At 41.5% G+C, this 21,958-nt stretch overlaps 1 protein-coding gene across 1 annotated transcript in view; it reads right to left on the bottom strand.

Moving 5' to 3' along the window:
- Nucleotides 1-11,918: 11,918 nt before the first annotated feature.
- Nucleotides 11,919-21,958, bottom strand: part of TRPC4 (transient receptor potential cation channel subfamily C member 4) — a 206,058-nt gene continuing 196,018 nt past the window's right edge. Inside the window, exons 10-12 of the mRNA XM_074959934.1 lie at nt 15,816-15,857; nt 15,439-15,528; nt 11,919-13,234 (exon numbers count right to left, since the gene is read on the bottom strand). Of these exons, the coding sequence (XP_074816035.1) occupies nt 12,515-13,234; nt 15,439-15,528; nt 15,816-15,857 (852 nt within the window). The 3' untranslated portion in view covers nt 11,919-12,514. The remainder of the gene's footprint in view (nt 13,235-15,438; nt 15,529-15,815; nt 15,858-21,958) is intronic.

Consider the following 21,958-nt stretch of genomic DNA (forward strand, 5'->3'; position numbering starts at 1 on the left):
ATGAATATGAAGTTTAGTGGATAAGGGGTAACAAATATAAACCAAGACCCAGATAGGACATGAAAATGAAACCCAAATCCAGATCACGTATCATCATTCATGATCAGATGGCACTTTCTGCGTGGGTAGGAGTGTTGTGCTCAGTGTCCTAGACAAATTGATTGGAGGTAAATGATATTCTGCTAGTTTAAATTCCACCTGCAGTTTCTATTGGCGATGGTTTTATTCACTTCTTGTTTTAAACCGTTGAGTGCTATTAAATGTGGTGGCACATGTATCATGTTCAGATTTCACTTGACAAAGAGGTCAACTATCATGAAGGTCTGTGCAAAATTGGGAGATTAGATTGTGTGTGTGTGTACGTGCACCCACAGCAGGACTTCTTCCTACCAGCTGCTACTGATTCTTAGGGAGTGAGGGAGAAAACAAAAAAATTGCACTGTTCCCTGCAATATTTGCCTCAGCTTGGTCATCAAGACAGCAGCAGGAGATAAAAATCTGCCCTCTTCAGCTGCATGGTGCATGTGGGGTAAATGGATAGGAGGGCGAGAATATTGGAAGAAGGTCTGATGGATTTCTGAGCAATACATTAGGAATGAATGAATGAATGGGGGGCTAATTGGAAAGGGATGTGCGAAAAATGACTGGACTGGGTGGAAGTGAAGAGAGAGCAGGGGATGGGAAGGAACAAAGGAGAAATTTCAATAAAAGTAGAGTAAGAGATGTAGGAACAGGAAAAGGACATGGGGAATAAAAAGACTGAAAGAACATGGGGACGTGAACTCAACATGGAAAGAAGAAAGGAGGAATTATTAAACAGAGACAAAAAGAGAAAGGAACAAGAAGGCAGAATCAGATGCATGTACATGATATATTTATAATATGCATCTATAGATGTTAGTGATTTATCCGTAACTGCAAGAGGACTTTATTTGAACGACTTCCTAGGGATTCCTGAAACCACACTAGCCAAAAATATGGACCACTTAACATTTGACTTCCCTGCTCACTTGTGGTCAACAGTCTGGTGCTGCAGATGTAGCAGGGGTAGTAGTAATAATAAAATAATTAGCACTAGTATCTCAAATCTCTATATATAGTCTTTCAATGCTAAAGCAATTAAAATGCCATGCCATCTTAAATAGTCATACAAACAAACTATATGCAGCCATCACTCCATCTTCCAATGAGATCCAGCTACCATCAGAGTGAGACATGGCCTGTGTTTTAACATGCAGCGACACTACACGATAGTTCTAGAATCAAAGTGAAGAATACCTTCTTGTATGAAAACTGCCTCTGTTTTTCAAAGTGAGGGGGAAACAGAGTAAAGGGAGCGAAGTGAACCACACTCAAGTATGAAAAGTGGCAGCTCATGGTGTAGAGTGTCACATCCACTCAGTCTGGAGATGTAAGTAAGTCAATGATATTATGCTTTCTCTACAATTGATGTAGTTTCATAGCAGATCAAATGAACACACCAAATGTAAGATTTCAAAGTTTTAGTAATGAGACTATTTCAAGTGAGATTCTATTACTATCTTTATAGGGAAAATTAATTTCCCAGGAAAAATGAGGACAGTGATTGCTTATTTCCATTCCACATAAAAGCTTTCCTCTCTCTCGTTCTCTTTTTCAGAACATTAGTGGTGAGGCTAATAAATTTGCTGTAATCAGCCTCTTTTTGTTGCTTAGTTCATTGCTGACTGATGGGTAAGCCTTGGCTCAGAGTCATACATCTGGTTCTCTCTTCATCGGCTTAAGGGTACAAGTGTGTGGGAATACTTCAGTTTTTATAGGATATTTGCACAGAGCAAAATAGGGAAATATAACAAACAAAACGACCCTCCGCCCCAAATGATGAAAACTTTTTTACCAACATGCATGTTCCTCAGTGAACATGCCTGTGCTATATCTGTGTTCATATGGGAACTGAGCCAACCTGCAACATTTGAATCTGGATCCGAATTTCCAAAAGTTTGGAGGTGTTTGTTCTGGGGTTTTTCGTTTGATCCACAGTAGAGAGAAGATCTAGTGAACAGTGAAATATGGATCATTCTCTACCTTTTCCCAATGTAGGAAGAGTGTTCACCTCTATATAGTGCAAGAGTGAGACATTAAGACATTACTCTAAAATGATAATCAGGTTCTCCCACAAAAGTCCAGAGCCTGCAGTTGAACCCATGTGGGCAGACACTTACGCTTGTGTAGAGTCTCTGCTGAAATCAATGGGGGCTTCCACCCACGCATATCCGATTGCTGCTCAGGACCAGAAAACCAAGAGCAGTGTATTCATTTGGGAAACTTACATGGAGCCATCACAACCTGCAACATTACATTCCTGTGGAAAAAAAAAGTCTCCTGAATCTCTCCTAAGCCAGGATTAAATACGTGACCCTGATTAACAAAACTGTCTCCGGGGCTGGTAGGTTCTTGGCTGACTTGTTGTACTCTAATGCCTGCTTTCACTAATTGTTGGCTACCTCCTCTTCCCAATGTCTCCATTCTGGCTACAAAAGTTCTCCCCTCATTCGTAGCAGAGCTTTGATCCTTTGTCCCCTCAGTGCCTGCACTGGTTTGGTTTGGCACCCCTTGGATGGGGTACTCCTGTGTGCCAAAAAAGCTAACAAAGGGTCAGAACCTCAAGACACAGCCTTTTGTAACAGACTCTTAGCTGTTTCCACAGCAGATTCCACCTTACCATTACTCTGTGGATATAGTAGGGAGGAGGTGTAGTGGTCAAACTTCCGTTTGTGTGCAAATTCCTTGAATCCTCCCAAGATAAATGGGGTCAATTGTCGTGAATATAGTGTCTGGAATGCCACATCTCACAAAGTGGGCCTTCCGTTTGCCAAACACTGACTTGTTTCGTGTATCAGGCAGGGAATCAACCTCCCAAAATGCTGAATAGTAGTCTCCTGTAATAAAGTACTGCATTTCCTTGAAGGTAAATAAGTCGAGTCCCATCTTTTGCCTGTGGTTGGGAAGGCAGCTCATGTGTTAACAGTGTCTTCTTCTGCTGGAGATTAGCACACAACCAGCAGGTGTGCAAACCCATCTGTCAAGAAGTTTAGTTGAGTACTGTAGCAGATTTCGGACTCACCGGTGCGGCGCCTCCTGCTGGTCATCCAGGAATTAGCTCTTTTCCAGCCCTCGGAGCGCCTCCTGCTGGCCAGTGTTTTGCCTGCCTCAGGCCCCCGTGTCCCTCCTGGACCCCGGTGCCCCTTACTCTGGCATTCTGCCCACTGCAGTACCCCCACATTCTGGGTCTCCCCTCCCAGGGGAACCCCCTCCCCATATGCCAACTTTGCCTCAATGGTTACTGCCAGTCCTCATCTAGCCCCCATTCACTGGGGCAAACTGCAGTCTGTAATGGCCCCGCATCATTGGCAAGGCGGTAGGACCAGCTGCTTCTGCCTATCCCCAGGCTGTATCCCTAAAGCCCCAGTACCTTCTGGGGAGTTGCCAGGCTGGAGCTCCTCTGCCCTTCCCCAGCACTGCTCAGCCTCAGGTACCCTTGCTCCTTCAGGCAGCTAGGTCCTTCTCTCTCCAAAGCTAGAGAAAGACTTTTCTCTGCCTTCTGGCCCTGCAGCTGTTTTATAGGGCCCAGCCTGCCCCTAATTGACTGCCTCCTAGACTTTTCCTATTGGCCCTCAGCCCAGCCCTCTCTAAGGGCTGACTTTTAACCCCTACTCTTTGGGAGTCGGGCAGCCGCCCCACTACACGTACTTATTCCCAACCAGTAAACATACTCTTGTGCCTGTATAAGACAGCTGTTAATGCCCAAGTGTGAGGCATATATGCTTGACGTCTTCATGTAATGAGGCAGGAACAACATCTCTCTGTCCTGGAAATATGATTCCATCGTGCACACTCAGCTCATCTTTAATTTGCAAATATGGTTCTGTTTCTACCAGTACTTGACTTTTGTCTTCTAGCCGCCCTGCTACTATCTGTCTCTTGACTGTCTGTAGTCCTTTTCCATAGCCTCATAGATTTCCATTAGCTGCACTATTGAACCTGGGAGATAGTACAGCATGTTAATGGATTCAATGTCCTGAGCCCCAACTTGCTTATGCTGGGTATCTGTGACCTGCTCAGGGTGTCAGCTAACACCAACAGTCATCCTGGACAATATCTGATTTCTACCTGGTAGCACTAGAGTCACATCGACATGTGCTGCAATCTCTTTGAAGCACTAAGGGACTTTGCCATGACTGGGTTTTGTTGTCTGATTTTACTATTCCTGGGTGGGTATAGCTGTACTGGTGGAATCGCTCCACTCCAAATACCACAGCCAGAAGCTCTTTTTCTATTTGGGTGTACCCCGGTTCAGTTGCTGACAGGGTCTGCTGGCCTAAGCAACCAGCTGCTCCTGTAAATGAGCTACATCCAATCCTTTCTCTGATTCATCACACTAAAGTGTCAGTGGCTTTCCTGGCTGGTAATATTTCAGGCCAGGGACATCTGTTATGATTTCTTTCAGTGCTGGGAAACTGCCCGGTCCCACTCAACATCCTGAGCTGACATATGGATTCCTCTACTGCAGCCAGGTGTAGACAGAACTTGGACAGAAAATGTATCATTCTGATGAAGCAGAGTACCCCTTTCACATCCACTGGAGCTGGCATGTTTCTGACTGTCTTGATGTTGTTGGGATCTGCTTTCAGTCCCTCTCTTGTGAGCAGATGTCCAGTGTATGTCACCTCATGCTGATGTGTTGCATTTTTTTGGGGTTAAGTCCTTGTATTGCTGGAGAAAGGCTTGTAGTTTTCTGTACTGGTCTTGTTCAGCTTCTGTATCATTTCTCCCAATAAGGATATCATCTGCACTTATTTTCACCCCAGACAGTCCTTCCAGTATTTTGTGAGTCATTTCTGGAACTCCCCTGATGCTGGGCTTATGTCCATTGGCACGTGCAGGCATCCTAAGTGACCAAATGGTGTTGCAAAAGCCGTCAGCCTGCTGAACTCTTTATCCAGGCTTACGTGCCAAAATCTACTCCTCTCATCACAGACCATAAAGATTCTGGCAACAAGTCATCAGTCGTGGGCAGTGGATAATTTCAGTGCCCTGTTCATGACTTTGGTCCTATCCAGAGGAGAAATTTGCCTGATGGCTATTTTACCATCACCATGTGGCACTGGCCTCTACAGGTGCTATGATACCCCTGCTCTGCAGACTTTTGAGCTCCTCATGTACTGATTTATGTACTGCCACAGGAATTTTCATTCATGGCAAGCACACTTGGGCTCAACACCTATGGGAACAGCTGCTCTGGGAAGGCGATCTTACACTAACAGGCACTTAGAAATTGCATGTGTAGCAGAAGCCTGAAGAAGCCCCCGCTGTGGGGTCTTCTTTCAGTCACAATTTCCTTTAAGGCAGCTGTCACCTTTGAAAATATCTCCATGTGCTTTTCAAATTTTGTCCATTGTTTCTGAGTCTCCCACTTCTGCTTGCACTGCAGTTATAAAATTCTGATGCTACATCCTGATCAGTTCCATGGGTTGTACGGCTGTATTCCCCAAGAGGGGGTTGTGGTGCTTACCATAAACTTTAGTTGGTACCATCTGTTTATTACTATGAGGTCACATTTTCCTGCGGGCTGCATATCTGCTGCCATTGTACATTATTAGAGTGCACCAGGTCTCTGTCGTGGATGTGTCCGAGTCCAAGGCACTCGATGTTGTGACACTGCAGGAGGTATCACTACCCAGCTGATATCTCACAGCGAGTTTCCATACTAACATTGTTGTACACATAGAGGTTGATATGGTCCCCTGTTGCTTTCCTGTCCTGACTGCCTGAACTTGATAGGCTCTTGGACTCAGGGAGAGTCATTGCGTCAACCCTGCTGTCTGATCTGCCGTCCTGCTCTTGCACAAGTCGGACTGAATCTTTCTGGAACCTTCCTTTGACCTTGCACACACAGCTAAAAGAGTTTAACTTATCAAATTCCTTTCAATGCTCTCCTGGTTAGGACACATCTCCTTGACCCAGTCATGAGGTTTCCCACCGTAAATGCATCTCACTGTGGGTATGTAACCCTGACCACCTGCTCTCCTTTGCTGTTGCCCGACTTCATGTTCTTCTGTAGGTACTGTGCCTCCTCGGGCTTTTATCCTTTCTCTTGAGGCTTCTGCTGCGCATGCAATTTCTAAGCATCTGTGAGTGTAAGATCGCCTTCCCAGAGCAGCTGCTCCCACGGGCGGTAATCCCAATGCCACAGACTATTTTGTCATGAATTAGGGAGTCTGTCAAGTCCCCAAAACATCATGTAGCTGCCGGTGTGAATGAGGCAGTAACATAGGGTTCTATCCCCTCCCCTTTGGATTGGTCTCCAGTGAAACACCTGTGTCGCTCATTCTGCCTTGGGGAGCAATAAGTCCCCAGGCCTCCTAAAGGTGCTGGGATACTTGCGGCAGTGATGAGTTTCTGAGTGCTGCAGATGTCTCTGCCTTGTTCCCCAATAAGAGAGAATAACAGTTTTACTTTTCTGCTGTTGTCTTCCTGCATGGCCAGGCCAGTGTGCAGCTGAAACGCCTCCTTTCACCAGGTACATCGTTGGGCTAGGTTTGTGTCTGCAAAAATCCAGGATTCAGTGGGCTTCAGGCCAAGATTCATGGATCACGCTGCCAGCTTCTGCACTGCGGAGAACGCACAACTCAGATATTGCCATCACGTTTCATTCACAAAGTGAAACTGAATGCCAGTTAAGTTGAACAAGTGGAACTTTATTAAATCCTTTGTAGAGTTCTGTCCACATGGCTGTGCTGCTTCCAACCTAACTCCATGCGTTCCCTGTTCTACTGGTGTCCTGTCAATAATAGTCCCTCCAAGGAACATTGGACCTCTGACTCGAGTTCCACTGATCATGATACAAGTTTCACCACAGCTATTCAGGCAGCCAGCCTATGAGCCAGCTGGCCTGGTAGTCTGGAATCTCTAGGGTTCCCAGTGTTTTCAGGCTCCCTCAGGTGAATCTGGAAGCCAAGCTTCAGTTATAGCTCGGGCTCCTGGTGCTTTCAGGATCCTGACTCCAGGAACCCTGGAAGCCCCACTATGCAGGCTGCCCCAGAGCTGCAGACCCTAGAAGCCCCGGGGTCCCTAGTCCTAGTGCAGTCCTCATAGGACTGCACAGGAGCTGCAAATACTTGGAAGCCCAGAATCCCCAGCTGCAAATACTTGGAAGCCCAGAATTCCCAGCCTCTGGGCAGTCTGTATGGCAGGGCTGTCCCAGAGTCATGGACCCTGAAAGTATGGGCTGCCTATTAGCTCACCGGGAAACCAGGCAGGTTTCCATCAGAACCCTGCCAATTCTTCAGTATGAGTTTGTCAAACCAGAGATGTTTCCTTGACACATTGTGGGTCAACTAATCAGCATTTTCTGATGAAACAGAGTTCCTGACTGACTTTACCACACATATATTGTCCATGCTTACTTACCTCTACTTTACTTAACAATGGCATCATATACATCTCTTTGCTAGTATATGATGTGTAATTTACAAAAATGATTAAACTTTTATCCAGGCTGGTTTATTGTACTGTTCTGTGTATTAGAGATATCAATACTTACCCTCTTTGGATTATATTTCAGAAGCCAAGTAGGCTGTCCATTAGGTTTGAATAAAGTTAGTTGAATGTTTTCAGATATGCTAAAGGCATTATTGCACTAAAACCTGGAAAACCTAGGTCTGGAAAATCTATTCTCACATTGATCCTTCAGATTTTGCATTTGAAGCTTTAAAGCTTTTCTACCAGGTATCAAGGAAAGGTGGTGGGGGGAGGGGAGGGGGTTGGGGGGGGTCTTCTTTCTGCTGCGGAAGTTTAGATTCTAATTTTCAGAGGACAGTTTTATCCATATTAGTTAACATGGCTTTTATTGCCTGACTGAAAAAAGCATAAAATAATGTTGTATTCCATGTTGTTTTAAGTTGACCACAAGAGACAAATCTAGTAGTGCTCTTCCTGTTTTTTTAAAATCAAATTAAATAATTTAAAATAAAATACAAGGTCTTATGAATTGATCATACTGAATTCATGGAGTGAGATAATATCCCATGAGTTCTGTCTGAGTGAGATTATATTACTAATTTCCTGAGCAGTGTACATTAGTGATCATACCCTCTTTGGGAGCTCAACTCTTCCTCGAGGCTGAAATGCACAGCGCTGCTACATCCTGAACACGCCATCTGTTGCAATTGCAAATACAACTCTGATGCTCCTAAAATGCCATACTGAACATATTTGTTTGAAGAGACAGTATTTACAATAGAAAGCTGCAAATAAGGGAGGAATAGATGACAGGTAAAAGAAACTAAAGAAGCAGACGTTTAGGGCCTGATCCATCTCCTGTTGTGATGATCATGAACGAACAGCCTTCCTCAGTTTAAAACAAAAATAAACATTTCTTTTTAGCTCTTTTTGGGGCCTGTGCATGAGAAGGAAAAACAATACCCTCCCCCCAAATAAGCTATAGTAAATCGCTTAAAAAACACTTGACCAAATTAGTCATTTAGACCCACATCCTCAGATATTTTAGGCATCTGGTTCCCTTAGAATCATTGAATCACAGACTATTAGGGTTGGAAGAGACCTCAGGAGATCATCTAGTCCAATCCCCTGCTCAAAGCAGGACCAACACTAACTAAATCATCCCAGCCAGGGCTTTGTCAAGCCGGCCCTTAAAAACCTCTAAGGATGGAGATTTACCTCCCTAGGTAACCCATTCCAGTGCTTCACCACCCTCCTTGTGGAATAGTGTTTCCTAATATCCAACCTAGACCTCCCCCACTGCAACTTGAGACCATTGCTTCTTGTAACCTTACCCTGGTTACAACTTGGGTTGGTTCCATGTGCAATGGAAAGATCAAACTATACAATACAATGGTTAGGGCATATCACAGGGTATCTCTGTTAGGGGGCTTATTCCTTCACCCTCTCACGTCCCTGGTCCTGCTTGCATGAACAGAGAGCAACAATACCCGAAGTCCAAAAATGCAAACAATTTGATGTTTATTGGGGTGACCTTCCAGCAAGCTTAAATCCAAGTTCCTTTTTCCTTATTTTCGAATCCCAACTTACTTCCTGTTTACCCCTAATTTATATAGTAATAGTCTCAGCTATACCTTAACTGAAATTTACCTAACCAATCCTAACCTATTGTAACATGATTAGCTAACCAATTATAACCTACCACCTTAATTAGTTTACACCCAGCAAAATTATACAACAGACAGAAACAATTCCATGGGAAGGGAGGTGGACTAGATTACATCTTTAATTTATATCTGTTTACTTTTCCCCTTTACAAAGTTAGATAAGCTAATATGTCTCTTGGTGATCACTGCACTAAAATGAGAAGAAAATGGTACGTACTGTATTGTGCGAGCAAATGCCAAGAACTGGATCAGACAAATGTATTGCCTTATTTCCTTCATTTCACATTGTGTGACTCAACTCTGACTCAACCCTACTCCTACACCACCCCGCTCCCTCCACACATCCCCTTTCCAGGCCATAATTATATATTCAGCTGGGATACAGAAAGGAAATGGGTTTTTCACCCTACTGCCCAAATATGGCAGAATTTAAAGCAGAGGTCTAATGGGCTAGTCCCTTGCTTCAGTAACATGTGTCTGCGAGGGAAGGCTTCCCATGCCCTTAGGCAAAGATGTTGCCAAAGAGGAAGTTTTAGAAAGATCAGAAATTTTGTAGTATCTGCACTTTCACACATTCTACATCTGTCTATAGTTATAGCTAAGGTACCAGATTCCCTCAGAATTATTCGCTCCCCAATTATAGGGTTTGTCCTATAACTGGGTAGGAAGGTATTTGCAGGATTTCTTGTTTAACCTTGACCTAAAAATATAAAACAAAAGAATGTCAAATTTCAGCTGAATGCCCCAAATAAACAGATAGGGTGGGAGTCATTCAGCACACTATAGTAGTGATTTAAAATCTGAACTTTGTTTTCCGGGTCCACAAAGTTAAGAGTGGTTGCAGATCTGTGGCTCCTGCTCAGTGTGACATATGGTTTTGCTCCCTCATGATATCATATCCAAGGCAAATAGTGCGGGAGCATGCCTTCCGACCACAGGCTTTCCCAGTGTGAGTCATGTTAAGAGGGGGAGCAGGAGCACTGCAACAAGGGCAGTGTTGGGGCCAGTCTGTCTGCATAGTGCTGAGTTACAAGCTAATGCTTTTCAGGGTGGTTTATTTTTCTGTTCTTTTTGGCTGCTCCTATTGTATTAATGTTAATGGGAGCTGCACTCAGGGACTACAATTTTGATCCCTAGTATTTCTCTGGCAGAAGAGGAGAAAATACTTACTTCCACCAAGTTTAATACTAATAAGGGTAGTCAAAGAAAACAAGAAGTTCCATCGCTGGAGCTTACTCCTGCTTGGAAATCATTGCATGGTAGGAGCCGAAAGCATGAACATCTCTGCAAGCCTAGATTATTATTATTGTGGTTCCAGTTGTAAGCTCATTGGGACAGGAACCATCTTTTTATTCTGTGTTTGTACAGCGCCTAGCACAATGGGCCATGAGGGGGGTTCCTTTTATCTGAAGCTCCAAAGAAAAAGAGATGCCGTTCATGGTTATGGTTTTGGTCCAGCTCAGTGTGAAGGCTATGGCTGCTGCTAAAGGCCCTCCTGTGGTAAAAGTAGCACTTTGGGAAATGTTTATACAGCTGTATCAGACCATATAATTTGCACTAGCAATTATTTCTACTTTACAAAGTCCTATTGAAATGAATAGAACACTTGGACTTTTGATGTGGATAATGAGTTTGTACAGTAGAAGTATTATAAGGCAATATTGTTTGAAGAGACATAGTACCAGCTGAGCTTACTGCAGTTGCTGCCACATCATGGAATAACAATATCAATCTGTGAACTGTTGTATAGCTAGCCTAACAATCAAAGGAAATGAAGAACACAAACATAGAAGCTATACTGTGAGGTATATTTTTAAAGGAGAGAATATTCAAATCCAAGATTTGCATGCAAAACTCACATGAGCTCATGGTTACCTGTTTTCCACATGCAAGGGCACTTACATGCTGTAGGGGCAACTTAGGAACTTTAGAAAATGTGTCTGTAAACATCTGGTTTCTGCTCAGCTCACAAAAACAGGGAGAAGGTGCCATCCATGGTTAATTCCACCTTTGATATGTACTTCCTGGGGTCCAGTATATATGGTAATTCTGTCTGCTGGGATCCCCTAACACAGGACAATACAAACTGTAAAACCTACCACAACAAGATGAATTTAAGAATGGAATGGCTACCTTACTGTGGTGTATTCAAAAGTTTCTATGGGCTTTTCTTTAGTTTGTAGTGTACATTTTTATATTTATTCTATCTTAATAATATAGGACACCAGTCGCTGCTTAAAAAGAAACGTACTGTTTAATTTTAAAAATACTCATTTTGACTAAGACAATAAATCACTCATCATTTATGAAAAATACTATCAGGTTTCTATTATACATTTGAATGTCTAAGTATTTTGTATAAAATCATCCATTAGGTTCCCCCAAACTCTGTGATGATCCAGAAAACCTCTGATAGGTTTGCCTTTCAAATATTCCTAGCAGTTTGTCATATTTTTCTAATATTTAGGAGGATTTTTTTCTGAAGTAATCTCGCCCTTAGCAAATGCAGTTGTAATATGAAGGCAGAAGCTAATGAGCAATTGTATATTGAAGTGCATAGTTTGTCCACATTTGGAAAAAGCAGATGTTTGGAGAAATAATAGCTGGAACTGATTGTGGATTCTTTCAGAATAAACAGTCATAAAATTGTAGCAAGCCATAAACATTTTGTTTACTATAAGAAAGGAAACATTTTATACAACCCAATTTTTTTGCAAATTAAATGTTAACAGTGTCATCAGTAGGGTCATAACTATATGGGGGAGGAGGAAGTATATTTAAATAACCGAATAGGAAAATTATTCATAATGTACAGTTATTAACACTCTTTCAATAAATAAATGATATATTATGTTTTCATTGATTTCCATAACATTTGAAGCAAATCAAATTTCTACCCCTTTAAATATTTGTATTGACAGAAACTGCTTATGGATTATTATGCTGCCCATTATCTTTAAGGAACTAAAAAAGTTAAGTAAAGGCTTACAAGATTAAGCTACTTTTTATTTGCATAGAAAAATATTTATCATAGGAGTCAACTATCATATGAGAGAAATTGCATTAGTTTTAATTGAAAAAAGGTAGCTAAAAAGTTTCTGTGGGTTATTGCAACAGTACAAGAATACAAGATTAAAAAATGTAAAACAAATTGTGAAAGCTAAAGCAGGCTACAAAACAGAAGGTTCCTCTATTGTCTTTCCCTCACCTAATTATGTTACAACTTCATGTGCCATGGTTGTTGACTACTATAAAGTGTACTTCTATACTTATAACTTTTAAAACATCCTGCCCAAAAAAGCACTTTGCAAAATATATATATTTGTATATGCTCACTCCCACTTGCATCACAACCTCGTTGTTACATAATCATCCTGAACAACTGTCTCTTCGTTCATCTCCGAGTCACTGGTAATGTCCAACTGCTTGTCCAGCAAATCCTCTGGTGTGGGGGGGTCTGAGTCCTGTACCTCTGTCTTCTCGGTTTCCACAGCACAATCATTCTCCTCGTGCTGTGAATCCAAAGTCTCGCTGTTGGTTTGCTTATTGTTTGTTAGCATGCACTTTTCATTGAGACCTTGGACGCTTAATTCACAGTTCATGACCAATTTTTCCCCTTCCAGTTCAGTAGTTTTCTTGCATTGTTTGTCCACCTGTTGTTGTGAAACTTCTTCAGACACAGAGTATATTTTATTTGCACTCAGTTCCAGAGAGCTTGTTTTCGATCGTCTATGAAATAATCCAAAGCTTTTTATGTCTGTTACAAAGTTCACTCTCTTTTGTTTCTCCTTTATGGGCTTGGACACCATCAGTGCAGTTCCATTGCTTATGTTATGTGGTTCAGAGGCTATAGCAGCTGATCTTGGATGAATCAGTGTAGTTATGTCAAAAAGGCTGAAGTTCTTTTTCTTTACTTTCTCATTTCCTCCACTCTCACGGTTTTCATCAGTCTCTAACAAAGAAGAGGCTTCTTTGTTGATTTTTGAAGTTTGCAAATTAGAAAGTTTGTTTCCTTTCAACAAACCCAGGACTTCAAAACGAAAGCTGGAAATATCTTGCTTTAACTCCTAAAAAGTTAGGAAGATATAGGAAGCATTTAAAACTTGGGAAGCTGTTTTGGTTTTGTTTGGTTTTCTCTTTGTACTAAAGAACACCACCTGAATGTTTTAGCAAATATGCTCATTTGTAAATACATAGTATTATGGATGTTAATTTTTATTTTTCTCTGACATCTTCTAAGTGCTTTGCAAATGCTTCTGATCAGTCCTCACAATTCCCATGGAAGGTGAAGAAACAAATATTAATACTTCCCAGAAGAAAGCCTGAGAGCTTACGTAAATTGCCCAAGACCCCTTGTCCAAATCACTGGCAGTGCTAGGACGAGAACTCTGGCTGTCTTACCTCCCAGATCTATGTTTGGCTCACTAGACTGTGCTACTCCTATACAGGCAGAACATTTTCACTGCTTTTCCTTAACCCACTGAACGTTATTACCCTTTACAAGGGGCAGTAACTTCCAGGTGGATGGCCTCAGGAACTGTGTGTTTCAAGGATCTGGGAGTTCAGGAAGTGGTGCTAGTGGGTGCTAGGGAGAGTCCGTGAGAGTGGAAAGGCACAGTAGTGAATGTAAGAGGTGTGGTGGTTGAGGTCATCCTCTCTCCCATTAGCTTCATCAAGATCTGCGGAATTTAATCTTTGATTAAAAAAAAGGAGGGAAGAGGGGATCTGTGACCCTAAGAGCCCCTCAATGCCAACTGCCGAAATGTACAGACAGAGGATGACTGGATAGTTTAAAGAAGCTTCCAGCCTTTTGATTTAGCAAGTTTTAATAGCTGCATTTTATGGTTTGTCACCCAGTGACACTAAGAATATCATTTCCTCTGAAATCCACAGTTTGAGGAACCAGGACCAGTATAACCTCATCACCCTTCCAAGATCAGGTCATCATCAAATGATCTTTCCTCACTTTAGCACTTAACTGCCAGCATCATATTAGCCCTGATACACATAATCCCCAACACACTGTTGTCATAACACATATCTAAGAGGTGTCATGTAAGGTATCACATGTAAACTGGTGACATGCTGGTCCCAAAAATCCTTGTGTGATGTATGAACGGGATGTATACAAAGAGTTATGTATGTGTGCTGGAAATGTGTTCTTAAAATGTGTTTCACAGGCAGTGTACAAATCAGGCCTGCTCTAGACACAAGAGTGTGGATTCCTCTCTCTGACGAGCTTGATTACAGGCAGAGGACAGTGAAAGTACGTTTACATATAAGGTAAACCAAGCAATCAAACTAATAAGCAATGGAGGAAAGCGCTTAGTGAACTCTCTAGGGTTGTGAGTCTGCAATCCAAGTAAGTCTGCCTGGCTTTTGAGACAAAGACAATGGACTTTGGAAAAGATATGGGGAGAAAAAAGACATTCTGGTTATCCATCACTTAGGGGACATAAGGAACAGCACCCTCTGAGCCTGGGAAAGTTTGATTCTCTTGGCCTGAAGGGCAGGAGCTGCTGATAACTTGTTGTAAGTGACCAAATGTTTTTGGCAAAAACATAAGTTGCTAGAATTTAGTTTTAGTCACTAGAACGTGTATTTTGTTTTGTTTAGATTGTAACCATTCCTGTCTCTTTCTCTCTCACTTAGTATCACTTAAATCTCTGTTCTTTGTTAATAAACTTATTCTTAGTTCTACTATAAACTATCTCATTGCTGTTATATTGAAGGATAAAGTGAGTCCTCAGCTAACCTGACGGTCTGGTGTGTAGACTGGCTCTTCCATCCAGCCCTGTACTCCATGGCAGAAGAGCTCATTTTCTGAGATGTAGAAGTATTTCCATCTTACTCTAGCAGTCCGGTCATTCACACAAGCTCTACCGCACTTTGGGATTCCCCGACACAGAGAAGATCCCCAGCTAGCCAATTGAGTTGTCTCGTTCTTCCACTGGAAAAAGCCTGGTCCAAAATGTTTAAATGATTGGCCCAAGCTGACCTAGTAATCCATTGGCATAGCCAAGCATAGAACACAGGTCATTTGACACCAATCATTAGGCTATGCTGCCCATAATTGAAAGTCTAAAGACATTGTACTGGAAAGAAAAAGAAAGGAGCAAGATTTTGTGTGCATAACGTATGCGTGTAATCAGGCAAGTCACACAGACTGTCCTCTAAGCTGTAAGTGAATGGTAGTTGCATGATTGTTTGTTTGATGCTCTGTAGTCATTTGACATTTTATTATTACATTGATAAGCATGAAAATAGTCACCTTAAAATTCTCTTCTGTGAGTCCTTCTTCAGTTTTGGCATCTCTTATCATTGCAGCAACGTATCGCTTAACGAGATTTCTCATCACTTCCTAAAAGATTTAAAATAATGTGTTAGTTTCGCTGGCAATGCTAACTGGACATGCAGTCACTGAACCAACTGCACTTTTGCTTCCTTTTCTAAGTCACTACAAAAATTTTAAAATTCCTAGAGCCAGTCAAAATGTTTCATCAAAGTGTTTTCTGAATGAAAAATAATTGTTTCAATTAAAGAGATTTTTCTTGGAATATGTGGGGGGAGGGGCGGGGTAAAGCTTCTCCCATCCCTCTCTAATAATTACCCATGCTAAAAAAAAAAACCAAAAAACCAAGCCTTCACCTGGTATTGATGATGTCTCCTCAAATTATCAGCGGCACGCCTCTGAAAAGAAATAGATTGAGATACTGAGTGGTATTAATGCCAGTGAATGATTTTTGTTTAAAAAAAAGAACAACTTCAACAGCTGGATGAAAGTGGCAGGACAGCAATGCTATGCACTGGGGCAAGTGACGTGGAGGACTGATTCGAGGTCTCTGGGAAGTTTTGGTACTGGTGAAAGGCCCATCCTGGAGCTGGATAGGAGGGAGGGCTGCTGACAGGCAAAATGAGAAGTGGATCCTCTGTGTCTTCTCCATATTGCAAAGGGGAGATCTGTGCAAGCTCTAAGTAGGACAGGGTGGAGTGGAGCATAGGATCTGTGATCAAACTGAGACACCCTCTGCACAAAGGGGCTGGGGAAGGATAACGGCTACTATTCTGACCTTCAAAGCTAGGATAGTAGCTATATAGGGGCTGAGTAGTGCCCCATGACTACCCCACAAGTTAGAGAGTGAATTCTTCCTCCTCACCCCTGTTAGCTTCCTGCACAAAGCCTGATTGCTCATGCTTGGTGTGGTGAAGAATGAATTTGGGTGAAAGAGAAAACCCAAGTAAACTTTTGCACTGTAGTGCAAAGGCAGTCTCCTCAGATTAATGGAATGTTTCATCTCTGGATGAAAGGGTCAACACTGGGTCATCAGCCAGACTCAAAATAAAGCCAAACCTTTCCAGTTTGCCAGATGGACAATGCTCAAATGGTGGACAACAAAAAGAGGATTCACAGGAAGAAATGTGTAAAACACAGCACTACAAACAACAAAGCCATGGGCATCTCATCTGATTGTACTCAGATACCTAAGGGGTCTCAGGAAGAAGGAAAAAATAATTTGATTCTTACTCTGCTCATGAATTAATGATCTCCTCAATAACAATTCAGATGGGCTCATTGAAGTCTTTGCTTATTCTATACCTTTGATTGTCCCTAGCTTATATTAACAGATTCAAAATCCAGAAGAGAAAATTGTGACCATCTAGGCTGACCACCTGTATAACACACGCCATAGGACTTTCCCAAAATAATTCCTAGAGCAGATCTGTTAGAAAAAAATATCCAATCTTGATTTAAAAATTGTCAGTGTGGAGAATCTACCACAACCCTTGGTAAATTGCTCCAATGGTTAATTACCATCACGGTTAAAAATTTATGCTTTATTTCCAGTTTGTATTTGTCTATCTTAACTTCCAGCCATTGGACTGTGTTATACCTTTCTTACTAGATTAAGAAGCCAAATATTTGTTCCCCATGTAGAGCAATAGACTGTAATCAAGTCACCCGTTAATCTTCTCTTTCTTAAATACATTGAGCTCTTTGAGCCTATCGCTATAAGGCACGTTTTCTAATTCTTTAATCATTCTTTTGAATCCTCTCTGCACCTTCTCCAGTTTACCAACATCCTTCTTGAGTTGTGGACAATAAAACTGGACACACTATTCCAGCAGAGATCGCATCAGTGCCAGATACGGAGTAAGTTAGTGAGAGCAAGATTGATTTTTTTGATTTTTGCCTCCTACATTTGTCATCCCAAATGCAATTGGATGTCTAACCTATGGCAAAATCTGTCTAGGATACCTGACAAAACCGAAGTTATAACATATCAGGCATTCATATATTTTCTCCAGCTCTTGCAGTCAAGGCTGATTTACAATTTACTTATGATTGGTAACATTCCTGTACTAGTGGATGGTTTGTAATTTGTGATTGAGTTATCTTTTGTAATTTACTGCAAAGTCATGATGAGACTCCAGCAGGATATAGGGTTGGGTGGGAGGACACTGCATTTTCTGTTGTGGTAGCGTCTCTGAAAAGACACTGCAGAGAATGGTTCCCTAAGTGAGCAGCTGCCCTGCTCTAGTTATTCCAGTGCTTTTTCCTGATTACATTTCTGTGTCTTATGTCATTTTGTGCATGCCAAATACAAGTTACTATGTCCCTTCTAACTCAATCACCTGTAGACTGAGTGGAAATACATCCAGTACTATGCGCACAGATTACAAATGTTTCGGCTAAATCCCTTTGCAGAGAAAAGGATGTAGCCTTCCCCCACTCTGCATTAAAGGAGCTTTGCTCTTGCAATGTTTTAAGGTGGGCCACCAGGTGGAGATGTCTCCCTCTTGTTGGGAGAAGACTGAGGAAATCCTAACAGCATTAGGGTTCATGAAGACAAATCTGATTCACAGAGGATTTGGCAATGAGGAAAAAAATCATTTGAAGATATTACTGAAATGTGTTTAACTCGAGGTAAAGGTAGTGAACCCAATAAACAAAATAAATGCTGACTCCTGCATTGCAGAAAACACCACCACAGCTCAGCACTGTGGGTATTTACAGTGAAATACAAAATAAACACATCAGCCCAAGTTCAGCCTCCCTCAGCTTATGCTGCTGTGGAGCAAGATAACACTGATTAGCCAGATCAGTTATTTACTGATCCTGCACCCACTGAAGTCAGTGGCAAAACTCCCAATGGAGCAGTGCGGTGACCATTCAGCACACAGCCTGGTAACACAGGATTTTGGCAGACAGTACTAACAATATTTTTCAATGTGCAAATCTCTCCAGAATATTTTTACCACAATTACAATATGTATTTAATGCACAACCCTGATAAACTGGAGAAGAATAAATGTGTGCATGTGTGCGCACTTGCATGTATACACATATAATACCAAACTAGTGTTCAATGCCTCAGTTCTCCCTCTCCAATTAAAATGCTCAGATCCTTTCTTCAGCTCCTAATTTCCTTTCTCTTCTTCCTCACAGCAGAATGGATCCTCGCATTCTGCAAACTCACTGCCGTGAGCTTTCTACCCACTGCTGATTCCCAGTTTAGGTTGGGAACTGTGAAAAATGTGTGCCAGAAACCTATGCGGGGTTCCAGCAGGGTGAGGGTGATGTAGAGTGGGACATGTTACGGACAAGAGACATGCCTTACCTCCCAACTCTAAGAAACCCCTCTGACCTCCCACACTAGTACCCCCATGCAGTCCCCTAAAACTCCTTAGAAACAGGCAGTTCCCAAGTGTTGTCTACTTAAGAAACAGACAATTTCCTAAAGGCTAAGGCCCACATTTTCAAAGGGAGCCTCTAATTTTGATTGCCATATGTTTTGGGTGCCCACACTTCAACATGCAAGATGTCTAAAGTTACACACTCAAAATTACAGACTTTTTTGAGTATGATGGCTCCAGAGCTTAATTTTTGGAGGTACTGACGACAACTTTATCTGAGGTCAATGGCAAGTACATAAGGTTCTAGGACAGCCAAAGACTGAGGTCACTTGTGAAAATTTGTCATCAAATCACTCAAAGTAAACTAAAATCTTGAGGTTAAGGATGTTTTCCCACAAGGGACTATATAGTCTGCTTCTTCTCAGCACAGCTGTGTCTAAAACTTTCAATATGACTTCACTCACAGCTTTCCCTTTGCTATGGAGAAAGCTAAATTAGGAAATGTTTACAGGTCAAGATTTAGGTGGGTTTTTTTAATAAAAAGATAAAATTAAAATTGGTGCTGCCAAGACTCAAAACTTGAAAGCTGCATACATGCCAAATGTTAATACCTTAAAACAGTCACTGCTTTCCCCTCTGCTTTGTTTAGTGCTCCACTCCCAAATGGATCTCTTTGAACAGCCACTTTCATTTAAGCAAGAAAAAGAGTGAGAATTCAAAAACCTTTGATTTCGATTTTTTTAATGAATTTTTATTAAAGAAAAGTTAATGTTTAAGTGCAGCTCAGCTGTATGTGAAGTGCAGTTGAAAGTTGTGGGTAGAACAGCCATGGGCAAAAGGTTATATATATTAATCACTGTAACAAAGAGAAGGCATGCCCATGTGATTAAAGCACGGCAGTGGGCCCTCTAAGATGCCGGTTCAGTTCCTAGCTCTACCACAAATTTTCCTTGTGATACTGGGCAAGTCACTTAATCTGTCTGTGCATGTGATAAAAAGAAAGGTAATAATAAGTCCTTTCGGATGTCCTGTGTCTATATAGGACCTGGCACAAACCTCATTTGAGAGACTCCAATCATTACTTTAATAACAGTAGTAATAATTTCTATTACCCCATTTATTAAATTGCCAGCCAATCAATACAGTTTTGCAGACTTGGCAGCAAAATCTATTTACTGGTCAGAAATGTAATAATACTAAATTATTTTTAGAGACATGATCTTTTTCTGGCCAATTGTTTTTCACCTAGAAATTTTCATAAAGGTAGAATTCAAATTCAAAGTCTGGCCTTAACATCAAGGAGCTCAATGGTCTGGATCCAGGATACTCTAAGATGTGTATCATGCGTGACAGTGCCAGTCCTGAGGAACAACACAGCTGTCCATGGCTAGGGTAAAGCTTGTCTCTGAAGGAGACACTGCTTTCTCTGGGGCTGGTCCAGGGCTGTGCAAGAAACTCCTGCAGAATCTAACCACCACCTCAAATGTCACCACTTTCCGTTCCAAAGGCGATTGCACTCCTTTGACCTAACCTTCACTAACAAACCACAGCAGATACATAAAAACTAAAACCTCACACTATTTTCCCCTTGGAAAGAAAAGGGTGAGGAAAAAGGAGAAACATGTGACAAATGCTAGTTGCATCACTTAATACACGCTGGAAGGTGCTCAGATAATGGGATGAGGGTGGTATAAGAACCTGAGTAAAACGGAATAGAGGTAAATGATCATGCAGTGTTGTTGTAGCTGTGCTGGTCTCATGATATCAGAAACACAAGGTAGGTGAGGTCATATTTTTTCTTGGACCAACTTCTTTTGGTGAGAAAGATAAGCTTTTGAGCTTACACAGAGCTCTTCTTTCTCAGACCTGAAGAATAGCTCTGTGTAAGCTTGGAAGCTTGTCTCTCTCACCAATGGAATAAAAGATATTACCTCACCCACCTTGTTTCTCTTAAATGCTTATGTAAGTCAGCAGCACGAGGAAATAAACAAGGTGTTCCTAGCAAATCCCTTCCCCTATATGTCCTTCAGACTACTTTAAGTTTAAAATTCGGAATGGAGAAATCTACAATTGGGTGATGGTGATAAAACACTAAATAACAGCTCTGAAATTTTATTTCATCCGACATCAATAACAAATCTGGATAGTGAAACATGGCACATAGTTGGAGGGAAATAATTTATTCCAACACTATTTTTTTTTTATGAATTAGGGCCTATATTTCAAAAGTGGTCACAGATTGTGGTTAGCCAAGTTGAGTACTTTAATTTTAGACACCAAAAGACATTGATTAGTGTCATAAATATAAAGGGAAGGGTAAACACCTTTAAAATCCCTTCTGGCCAGAGGAAATATCCTTTCACGTGTAAAGGGTTAAGAAGCTAGGATAACCTCGCTGGCACCTGACCAAAATGACCAATGAGGAGACAAGATACTTTCAAAAGCTGGGAGGAGGGAGAAAAACAAAGGGTCTGTGTGATGCTTTTGCCGGGGACAGAACAGGAATGGAGTCTTAGAACTTAGTAAGTAATCTAGCTAGATATGCGTTAGATTATGATTTCTTTAAATGGCTGAGAAATTAAGTTGTGCTGAATAGAATGGATATTCCTGTCTGTGTGTCTTTTTGTAACTTAAGGTTTTACCTAGAGGGATTCTCTATGTTTTGAATCTGATTACCCTGTAAGGTATTTACCATCCTGATTTTACAGAGGTGCTTCTTTTTATTGTTACTTCTATTAAAATTCTTCTTTTCAAGAACTGAATGCTTTTTTTCATTGTTCTTAAGATCCAAGGGTTTGGGTCTGTGGTCACCTATGCAAATTGGTGAGGATTTTTATCAAACCTTCCCCAGGAAGTGGGGTGGAAGGGTTGGGAGGATTTTGGGGGGAAAGACGTTTCCAAACAACGCTTTTCTAATAAAAATAAACCCAGATAAATGTTTCGTGGTGGCAGTGGAAGTCCAAGGGCAAAGGGTAAAATAGTTTGTATCTTGGGGAAGTTTTAACCTAAGCTGGTAAAAGTAAGCTTAGGAGGTTTTCATGCAGGTCCCCACATCTGTACCCTAGTGTTCAGAGTGGAGAAGGAACCTTGACAATTAGTCTGGAAAATGTAGGCCTAAAAAAGGTCAATAAAACTGCACTACAAATCCATAGTTT

This window comes from Natator depressus, chromosome 1 (genome assembly GCF_965152275.1).
Source record: "Natator depressus isolate rNatDep1 chromosome 1, rNatDep2.hap1, whole genome shotgun sequence".
In the NCBI taxonomy this organism is placed as follows: Eukaryota; Metazoa; Chordata; order Testudines; family Cheloniidae; genus Natator; species Natator depressus.